Source organism: Pseudogymnoascus verrucosus (genome assembly GCF_001662655.1).
Source record: "Pseudogymnoascus verrucosus strain UAMH 10579 unplaced genomic scaffold scaffold_13, whole genome shotgun sequence".
Lineage (NCBI taxonomy): Eukaryota > Fungi > Ascomycota > Leotiomycetes > Thelebolales > Thelebolaceae > Pseudogymnoascus > Pseudogymnoascus verrucosus.
This window is the reverse complement of record NW_017263664.1, coordinates 479666-489971: the sequence shown is the minus strand read 5'-3', so window position 1 is coordinate 489971 and position 10306 is coordinate 479666. Positions and strand designations below refer to the sequence as shown.

Sequence of the window (10306 nt, the reverse complement as noted above, 5' to 3'; positions counted from 1 at the left end):
CTAGATTTCTACATTTTAGCTGCATTTGGGAAATTTTCACCATGTGCGACGTCCAGGCTGTCGGTTTTTCTAATTTACGGAATTGTTCTTTAACCATTCTGCTACACTACATCTACACGGTATCACGTCACCATGGGTACAAAGCGGGAGCTACATTTATTGCATTCGAAAGCAATTGAGTATCATTCATTCTGTTGAGAAAAGGAAGGCGCTTCGCTATTTAGCAAAGACCGCCGAGCAAACATTCTAGACACCAAACTGACCATGAATAAAAAGCCATAGAACGCTCCCTAAAGAACATCATCCAGCTCCATTCCACAGCCAAAGTGTACTCCATAGATTATAACCTGCACAAAACAATTATTCTTGCCAGAGAGCATCTAGTACTCGGCCTCGATCTCCTCACCCTCGAGGGAGTCGGCAGCAACCTCCTCGTAATCGCGCTCGAGAGCAGCCAGATCCTCACGGGCCTCAGAGAACTCACCCTCCTCCATACCCTCACCGACGTACCAGTGGACGAAGGCACGCTTGGAGTACATGAGATCGAACTTGTGGGAGAGAGCGGACCAGGCCTCGGCGATGGCGGTGGTGTTGGACAACATGCAGACGGCACGGTTGACCTTGGCGAGGTCACCGTTGGGGACCATCTGGGGTGGCTGGTAGCAGATACCAAGCTTGAAACCAGTTGGGCACCAGTCGACGAACTGGATGGTGCGCTTGGTCTTGAGGGTGGCAACAGCGCTGTGGGCGTCCTTGGGGACAACGTCACCACGGTACAGGAGGCAGGTGGCCATGTACTTTCCGTTGCGGGGGTCGCACTTGACCATCTGGTTGTGGGGCTCGAAGCACGACATGGAGATCTCCTGGACGGAGTTGGCCTCGTGGGATGCCTTGGCTGCGGAGACAACTGGGGCGTAGGCGACGAGAGGGAAATGGATACGGGGGTATGGCACCAAGTTGGTCTGGAACTCGTTGAGATCGACGTTGAGGGAGCCGTCGAAGCGGAGGGAGGCGGTGATGGAGGAGACGACCTGGGCGATCAGGCGGTTCAGGTTCTCGTAGTTGGGTCTCTCGAGTCCAAGGTTACGTCTGCAGATGTCGTAGATGGCCTCGTTATCGACCATGAAGGAGCAGTCAGAGTGCTCGAGGGTGGTGTGGGTGGTGAGGATGGAGTTGTATGGCTCGACGACCGAGGTGGCGGTTTGTGGGGCTGGGTAGACGCAGAACTCGAGCTTGCACTTCTTGCCGTAGTCGACGGACAGACGCTCCATGAGGAGGGCTCCGAAACCAGATCCGGTTCCACCACCGAAGGAGTGGAAGACGAGGAAACCCTGGAGACCAGAGCAGTTGTCGGCAACGCGGCGGACGGTGTCGAGGACCTGGTCGATCAGCTCCTTTCCGACGGTGTAGTGACCACGGGCGTAGTTGTTGGACGCATCCTCCTTGCCGGTAATCATGTGCTCCGGGTGGAAAAGGCTGCGGTAGGTACCGGTGCGGACCTCATCGACCACGTTGGGCTCGAGATCGCAGTAGATGGTGCGGGGAACGTACTTGCCCTGACCTATGAAGGTATGGTGTCAGTTCACAGTTCGTTACCGATGAAGCTGTCGTGGATCGAAGGTGAATATTTACCAGTCTCGGAGAAGAAGGTGCTGAACCCCTGATCAGGCTCGGCGGCCTTGCGCTCTTCGGTCAAGTATCCATCTGGCTGTAAAGGTATCACGCGTCAGTAGGTGAGTCAAGTAAAGTAAAGGAGTGTTCTGTTTCCGGAATCTCGGAAGTTCAGGGGATCGGTAACGTACCTGGATACCGTGCTCAAGGCAGTAAAGCTACACAATTAGGCGTCAGTATTCAATGTCCATCGTACCACATCTCGAGCTTTGAGCTCAGGGTGAAGCTCACCTCCCAGCACGAGTTAGCAATCTGGCAACCAGCTTGGCCGACTGAGAAAAATGTTGTCAGCAAGGATATATTTTGAGGCCTGATGTTGACCCTATCAGGAGCGGTGAACGTCGCGTCAGGGGCTAAACGAACCGTTGATGCTGATGATTTCTCTCATTTTGAATGAGTTTACGAGCGTAGCAAGTATGTGTTGTAGATGCGATGGAGTGAAGGAATTCGAGGGTTAAACTCTCGAAAAGATGGCAGCGGTGCTGGTCTGTTGAGGTATGGGAAGAGCAGAAGCGTTGGTGGGGAAGAAGGCACCGTGCAGGAGGAGGAGTTGTTGTCGCTTCAGCACTTTGTGGGTTTGTTTATTAATTGGGATAGCGCGCAAAACAGGCAGGGGTCCCACGGCTAGCGCGTCTTGCTTTCAGGGAACCGCGCGACTTTTGGTGAGGAGCTATCAGATTTCGGGAACGTCAGAGCTTCATTTCACAGGGTCCATGGGAATACAGCTATACAAATCTATGTCGTATATGTCAAGATGAAGCTCTACAGTATTGTTTCTGTGATTTTGGCAGTTTGTACGCAGGCGGCCGTTGCAAACGTGGAAAAGACGATATTCATAGCTCCTAGTGCCCTTACGATTCCTCTAGACCACCCCACCTTCGAGAATCTACACCTCCAGACTCTATCTCCAGAGAACTCGACAATTCGAACGCAGCTGCACTCTGAGTTCCCTTCCGATACTTACCCTCGTGGTCCAGCATCATGGTTCATCCTCAGCGACTTGACGGAGGGGCAGAGGTACGAGGTTCGCATCTGCTGGCCAGCCACCGTACGTAACCAGCTCCGCTCTCCCCATTACACCACTACATTAGCTAACAGCAACACTCCAGAAACCGACTTCCTTCCATCTCGAAACATACGAAGTAGCTGATGTCTTCAAAAACCCGAGCCTCATCATGTCTCTGGCAGAGTACTCTGAGACGCAGCAGGGCAAGCCGGAGTCAGTTGGGGATTCGCTGAAGTCCGCCATGCGACCAACGCACGGTGCGACCGATCAGTCATTATTGCTCTTGAGCATCTCTACTGCGGCAGACTATTATACCACGGATGCCTATCTGATGAAGAACCCGTCGCCGGTATTCGTCGACATCATCCTGGACCCGTTCATACTCAATGTGTTCCCGCGATCGCTTGTTCCGACAGCAGGATACATCACGATTGTTGCCATTGGAAGCTTCTTCGTGGCGCGGTTTATGAGCAGGTTTCTGGCGAGGGTTGCGAAGACGGGTGGTCAGAAAAAGGATCAATAAGCTATTTAATTGCACTGTCTACGAATATACCGAGGCTGAGAAGAGGGGAGGGAATAGCATAAGGCGGAAGAGCCATCAAGGGATACGTCGGGTCGCTCATTTTCCGAGGGATAGTCAAGGGCAGTCGATACCAGGTCATAATACCGGTTGAATAATTCAGGCCATTCCACACTCAATACCATTCGAGGGGGGATATCTCTACATCTTCAGCAGCAACCGAGAACATTACGCCCGGCCCCAATACCAACCAACCATCTCCCAAACCACCACGCACAGCTCCAGAATAGCTCTCATTCTCACCCAGCATCAATCACTCCTTCCACCCACACTACCAACCTCCATCAGGCTATTGTGCCCAGCCTATAACTGAGAGGGGAAAGACGGCATTATGCTGACCCGACGTAAGGGGTTTCACCACGTCTCAACCCCACCACGGAACCACGACTCCTGATCGACTTATACCCAAGGATTTTCAAATATAGCGGATTATTTTGTTATCACAGATTCTCTAGTTAACAAAAATTGTATATCAACGAGAATGTAATTGTTAAAACAGTATCCAGATATACAATTCTCATTCCCAAATATCCTCTCTCGGAAATCGCTCAAAGTCCCCCCCATGCTATGAAACCCCCTCCCCTCCCTCCATGTATAAAAAAGTAACAACAAAAAGCGCCCCAGGTATATGAATCCTACAAAATTCTTATATAACCACCCATAAAATCCCCCCCTCACGCCGTTTCGCGCCGTTGTTCGTACATGCATCCATCTCTCTGTGTCTCTCGCCCGTTTCGTGTAGTTATGCACAATCGGTGATATCGTCGTCGCTAGCCACTCCTCGTTCGCCTCTGTTGCTCTGTGTCTGCCGCCCTCGCGGGTATCAAAAAAAGTCACCACCTCCCCCTCCCTCTCTCCCCCTCCCATCCCACCCCCCCCCCCCTCCTTCCCCCCCCCCCCCCCACACCCCCCCCACCCCCCTCCTCCCCACCCACCACCCCCCCCCCCCCCCCCCCCCCCCCCAATCAAAACTCAACCCCCCCACCCCCCCTCCACCTCTCCCTCCCCCTCCTCCCCATCAATATGAGCTACGCCGTCCCAACACCCCTCATCTCAACCTTCCCACCCGCACCAGCCCTCCTAAACCCGCCCTTAAAGATCTCCATCCCCACCGTCGCCGTAGACACAACCCATAACACGAAGCCGAAAGATGCGGCGCCTACATCGGCGCGCGCGGCGTTGCAGACGCTCCCACGGCAGAAGAGGAGTTTGGAGAGGAAGACGGCGAGGGCGATGAAGCCGGAGAGGTGGAAGATTGTTGTTAGGGATTCGAGGGCGAAGGAGGCGTAGGGGTGGGAGCCTGTGGGGAACACCAGTTGTTAGTCTTTGGTCTCTGCCTTTTGAGTGGTCTGGGGTTGATCGGGGCGAAGGGGGGGAGGGAGGAGGGGAGGGCAAATGGAGGGGAAAGAAAAAGGACATACCTCTAGGCCACCTCCTCGGCACAATCTCCAGATAGAAAATACTCAACAAACTCCACACCCCCGTGAAGATGAGGAAGTTAAACTGCGACGGCGATGCTGTGAGCGTATCCGCATCGTACCAATGCGCCACTATCTCCTCGTTAGCCTCCTGTCCGTTTCCTCTCCCAATCCTCAATCTAATCTCTCATCACACCACCGTCCACGCGCCGCTGCTGGATTGTGATTGCGGTAGTGGTTTGCGCCAAACTAGCAACCGCCCGCGCCAAACTCGGGGTCGCGCGCAAAAGGCATAAGGGGGGGCATACCATAAGAAGACAGAATCAGCACCATGCTCGCTGTCACGACCTGCAAGACGCGCAGCGGGAAAAGGAATGCGTAGCCCATCGTCTCGTCGTTGCCTTTATCTCACAGCGGCGTTGTTTGTCGTGGTCGTCGTTGGGAGAGAGTGGTGGTGGTGGTGACAGTGGATTTTTTTTGAGCGGTTGGCGGGTAGGATCAATGGAATGGGCAAGGAGGCGGGTGGAGAGAGGCGCCGCGGGTATTGTGGGTACCTGGGGAGGTTACCAGGGGGTGGGCGTGGGTGCGGTTGGCGATTGGAGCGGGTTTGGGAGTGGTGGTGGAGTTGGTGGGTGAGTGTGGGATTGGTGGGTTGTAAGGTAGGAGGAGTGGATGTGAGTAGAGTAGAGGCTGGAGAGTTGAGTAGGTGAGTGAGTGTATGGGCGCTTGTTGGTGATTGTGGTGGTGAAGAAAGTCGCAGACTCTCAATTCATTTGTTTTTTGGTGTTTGTGTTAGTGAGTGATGATGCTAAATGCGGTTGCGGAGACGTGCTGTCTACAGCGGAGATGAGGGTCTGAGTCGTGAGACGGGATACATCGATCTCGGTGTTATCGATTTTAACAGTTCCGTCCAGCGTGAGTCCAGAAGCAGAAGGAGGGGTGAGATGGGATGGGGAGAGGGTGGTTGTTATGTGTGTTTATTATGGTAATATTATGTTGCTATTAATGGGAATATTTTTTTAATAGATTGCTGTATTATTATTATTATCTTGCTTTGATCTGGTTGTCGCAGCTTGCAACGGTGTTGAAACTGGATGTCGCTAGAGGTCTGGATTCGAGATCTTTTTTACAGGCACGGGGATTGGTTGGTGGTGTCTTGGATGCTGAAGACGGTGTGGTTGGTGGTTGGCAGGGGCGGCGGGTAAGTTAGTTAGTACTGGTGTGGTCAGTGTCAGGGGCCGGTTTGATCCAGGGCGAAACCGACGAAATCATGCTGTTGGGTGTTGGCACAGGGAGGGGGATTGATCGTGGTACGCACAATCGTGGATTATCTGTTAGTCCTCATTTTTCTATTATGGGAATCTATTCTGGTATTCTACTTGAGATTCTCTGATCTCTGATAGTCGTAAGAAAACACCTCTCTCTCACTCTGAAATAACACATGTCCCCTCCCACCACCACTTCACCACCAACAACCCCCCGGAGATGACTTCTCACCTCTTGGCAACTTGGCTGTAATCCCACCTTCCCAATCTCAAAAAATCCTCCTCCTCCAACTCTCCTCCAACCCATGTGTCCACAACCAAATTTCACTCTCCAAACTAACTCCCTAACTATCTTACTTTAGCATAAAATCGTCGTCCTCTCTGGAACACCTTGGCGCCACACTTCCTCGCCGCCGCCGTACACACCGTACAGCATGTCACCCCCTCTCATTCCGGCGACCCTGTCTCAAGTCCCCCGCGCATGAAGGCCGCGAAACCGGCACGCCACCAGCCGCCACCACTATTCGCCGGTGTGTCCAGTCCAGTCCAACCCACGCTGTGCTGGATTGATACACACACCACGGCGACACGTACGGCGATGTACGATTGGTGGCGTGGCGGTTTGACAGCTCAGAGGCGTGACTAGAGAATGGTGATGGCGATAGTGGGATTAGTAACACTTGGTGTTCTGGAGCATATCCTAAGCTGCTTGGCGCTGTGGTGGTTGTGTGAGGATGGGGGCCTTCGAGCTGTGTTCTGGCGCGATTACGACTCCCAAACATAGCCCGCCAGCGGGTGAGTCTGAGTGATATCCTGCGCTTTATTTATACCACTGCGTGAACATCTCTCCATGACACGACGGCGTGGGATTTTTCAGTACTATCTAGAGATATTCCCCCCCCATATATTGAGGCATTTAAACTTCTTCAATATAAATTGCCTGGCTAGATTCCCCGCGCACGCATGAGATGTCATCGCGATTACCATACACCTTTCACCTCCGCCGCCCATACAAACCTAAACCTAAACCTCCCTCCCAACCCATCATTCCGAAAAAGGAAAGAATTTAGAAGTTTAATAAACTAAGGGGCAATATATTGGGTAAGTGGCAGACGAAGGTGCAGCGTGGGGGGAGGGGAGATCTGCACCAGGCAGTTTGGGTGTGGGAAACACGTGATGATAACTGCCCCTCCAAAAATTGAGTTTGGGTCACGTGGAGGTGGGGTGGGAATTTGTGAGATTTATACCTCTGGTGAGTGAGTGTTGAGAAGAGTGTTTGTGGAAATAGAAACCCTTTTTATACAGTATATATCTATACAAACTCAAAATCACCTCAATATCATCCAAATACCGCAATCCTCTTAGTTCCCCCCCATCCCCCCCCTCCAACCACCCCTCCATCCCAAAACACCCCAAGATCATCCATCACGTCACCACCAGCCACCACCAATCGAGCAAATATGAGGAAAATAACCCTTCCCTCCCAAAAAAAAAGCAAACCCCGGGCGGCACAGAGAGAGAGCACAGAGTGGGATAGAGTAAAAAAAAAAAGAGGCGCCCACCCGTTCCCCTGATATGGCGACACTAGAAGCTAGACCCCCTCTCCTCGCCTTTCCGTTGGGTGGTCTGGAGGGTGGTGACCCTTATTGCGTGATCGAGGGGACGCAGCCGCGTTGGGAGGGAGCTATAGTTACCCCGCCGACATCGCGCCTTTAGCCCTTTTGTCTTTAATCATAAACCCCCCCCTTCCCTGCCCTGCCTACCAGCCCTACAAAAAACTTGCGAAGAATACGATATATACCTCGAGTATATTACATCTTTTATACCTTTTAAGCTTTGAATCTTTATTAGACAGCAATCATGGCAGAGGGACTCAGCAAGAACTTTGAGACGTTGCAGTTACATGCGGGGTAAGTCCCCTTATCGATGGGTGATGGGCGATCAATGAACCGCCCTCTCCTTGCGAAAATGCAGGAACAGAATTGAAGATGCTGACTTGAATCCCTTTTAGCCAGGAGCCAGACCCAACGACGAATGCGCGCGCGGTGCCAATTTACGCGACTACGGTAAGGAGATAGATACCTGGGATCCGGGGGGACGAGGACGGGGAACCTGTGAGGGAGTGATAAAGTGCTGACGGATGGGGTCGTACAGAGCTTTACCTTCAATGACTCCGCCCACGGCGCGAGGCTGTTTGGCCTGAAGGAGTTTGGAAACATTTACAGCCGTATCGGTAACGTAAGTCGCAGTCCTACCTCTTAGCTGTTGCTGTTGCTGGTTCTGGCTTCTAGCATCTGGCTTTTTTATACCCTTTGCGACCCCACGCTAACCCCCCCCCCCCAGCCAACCGTCGACGTCTTCGAGAAGCGCATCGCCGCCCTCGAAGGCGGCGTCGCAGCCGTCGCCTCCTCCTCCGGCGCCGCCGCGCAATTCATGGCCTTCGCCACCCTCGCCAAAGCCGGTGACAACATCGTGTCCACCTCCGCCCTCTACGGCGGAACCTACAACCAGCTCAAGGTCCTCCTCCCCCGCCTCGGCATAACCACTAAATTCGTGACCGGCAACGACCCCGCCGACTTCGCCGCCGCCATCGACGACAAGACGAAGGCTGTTTTCATCGAGAGCATTGGGAACCCGAAGTACAGTGTTCCTGATTTCGAGGCCCTGGCTACGGTGGCGCATGATGCGGGGATTCCGTTGGTGGTTGATAACACCTTTGGTGCTGGGGGTTACTTCTGTCGCCCCATCGACCACGGTGCCGACATCGTCGTACACAGCGCCACGAAATGGATTGGTGGCCACGGAACCACCATCGGTGGCGTGATCGTCGATTCCGGAAAATTCGACTGGGGCAAGGCCGCAGCCAAGTTCCCCGACATGGTGGAGCCGGCGCCAGGATTCCACGGCCTCAAGTTCTGGGAGACGTTTGGACCGATCACCTTCGCGATTCGCGCGCGCGTCGATGTCCTCCGTGATGTTGGAGCTTGCCTCAACCCCTTCGCGGCCTTCCAGCTCATTCAGGGCGTTGAGACGCTATCTCTCCGCGCTGAGCGCCACGGACAGAACGCCCTCGCGCTCGCGAGATGGCTGGAGAAGAACGCGCATGTGTCCTGGGTCTCGTACCCCGGACTCGAGAGCCACCCCACCCACGAGAACGCGAAGAAGTACCTCACTCGCGGTTTCGGCGGCGTGCTAAGCTTCGGTGTTAAGGGCGGTGGTGCCGCGGGTAGCCAGGTGGTGGATGGATTCAAGTTGATTTCCAACTTGGCGAATGTGGGAGACTCGAAGACGCTGGCGATTCATCCGTGGTCGACTACGCATGAGCAGCTGAGCGATGAGGAGAAGGTCGCGTCGGGGGCGACGGAGGATTTGATCCGCATCTCGGTCGGGACGGAGCATATTGATGATATTATTGGGGATTTTGAACAGTCATTTGCGGCTACTGCGGCGGCGAAGACGGAGGGGGGGAAGGAGGAGAATAAGGATGTTGCGGCGGAGGGGGCGGAGAAGGCGGAGGTTGTTGTTGCTGTTTGAGCCGTCTGATGAAATAGATGCGCATCATGGCGTGTAGCGAATGAATGATTTATGGTCCATGATTGAGGTTTGAGTGCATGTGTATAAATTGTCGCCTCAACTGTGTCCAACCAGGTAACTGGTAATTTGAGAAAGAGTATGCGCCGTCATCGCGAGAATTAGTCGCGAGTCGTGATTTCCTACCGTGATGTACGTGCTACTCCCTCAACACCACGCTCCTCACCACCATCCTATCCATCACCAACACGTAAACTAGTATTCCAGCTAAAGATCCATTTCGCCATCGCATCACATCCCATCCCATCCCATACATATATCCCTTACATCCCCCCCCCCCCCCCCCCCCCCGACCCCCCCCCCCCCCCGACCAGCCTGACAAAGCAACACCACGTGCACGCGCACACCAAATAAACGTGTCGCTCAGCTGCCGTGCAACACCACAACACACCACACACCCAGCCCAGCCGCACACCCCCTTACATCCCAGTACGCACGCACAGTCCAGTCCAGCACAGCACAGTTGGTTCTCGAGTACGTACGTACAGTACAGTACTAGTACAGCACTTCTCGCCAAGGCCCGGCACCTCCGAACCCCGAAAAAACTCCACGTTGGGGAAACGCGGGGCAAAGGTGGTGCGGAGGAGTATCACGGCACGAAATAAGAGGCCATGGGCTTGGGTGTGGGGCGTGGGAGAGGGGGATGGGATGGGATGGGGAGGAGGCGGGTGAGATTTATGGTGGATGGGAGGGGAGTGGAGGGGATGGAAGTATGCTTGATGGTGTGTTGGTGTATGAGGTTGTATTTGATTGATCCTTATTATATGAACGGGCT

At 53.8% G+C, this 10306-nt stretch overlaps 4 protein-coding genes across 4 annotated transcripts; 2 read left to right on the top strand and 2 right to left on the bottom strand.

Annotated features, from left to right (window-relative positions):
* Positions 1–76: 76 nt before the first annotated feature.
* Positions 77–2198, bottom strand: TUB1_1 (alpha-tubulin). The gene is made up of 5 exons (XM_018273321.2): positions 2035–2198; positions 1903–1943; positions 1803–1829; positions 1633–1708; positions 77–1561 (listed from the first exon to the last, which is right to left on the bottom strand). The coding sequence occupies exons 1-5, from the start codon at positions 2057–2059 to the stop codon at positions 381–383; spliced, it is 1350 nt and encodes a 449-aa protein (XP_018131957.1). The 5' UTR covers positions 2060–2198; the 3' UTR covers positions 77–380.
* A 129-nt stretch (positions 2199–2327) lies between these two features.
* Positions 2328–3737, top strand: VE01_03838 (uncharacterized protein). The gene is made up of 2 exons (XM_018273320.2): positions 2328–2719; positions 2781–3737. Exons 1-2 carry the CDS (start codon positions 2426–2428, stop codon positions 3198–3200), a joined length of 714 nt encoding a protein of 237 aa, XP_018131958.1. The 5' UTR covers positions 2328–2425; the 3' UTR covers positions 3201–3737.
* A 533-nt stretch (positions 3738–4270) lies between these two features.
* Positions 4271–5649, bottom strand: VE01_03837 (uncharacterized protein). Its single transcript, XM_018273319.2, has 3 exons — positions 4984–5649; positions 4679–4807; positions 4271–4557 (listed from the first exon to the last, which is right to left on the bottom strand). Exons 1-3 carry the CDS (start codon positions 5060–5062, stop codon positions 4286–4288), a joined length of 480 nt encoding a protein of 159 aa, XP_018131951.1. The 5' UTR covers positions 5063–5649; the 3' UTR covers positions 4271–4285.
* Positions 5650–8012: 2363 nt separating this feature from the next.
* MET17 (Homocysteine synthase) lies at positions 8013–9609 on the top strand. The gene is made up of 2 exons (XM_018273318.2): positions 8013–8178; positions 8284–9609. Exon 2 carries the CDS (start codon positions 8374–8376, stop codon positions 9472–9474), a length of 1101 nt encoding a protein of 366 aa, XP_018131952.2. The 5' UTR covers positions 8013–8178; positions 8284–8373; the 3' UTR covers positions 9475–9609.
* Positions 9610–10306: the final 697 nt, after the last annotated feature.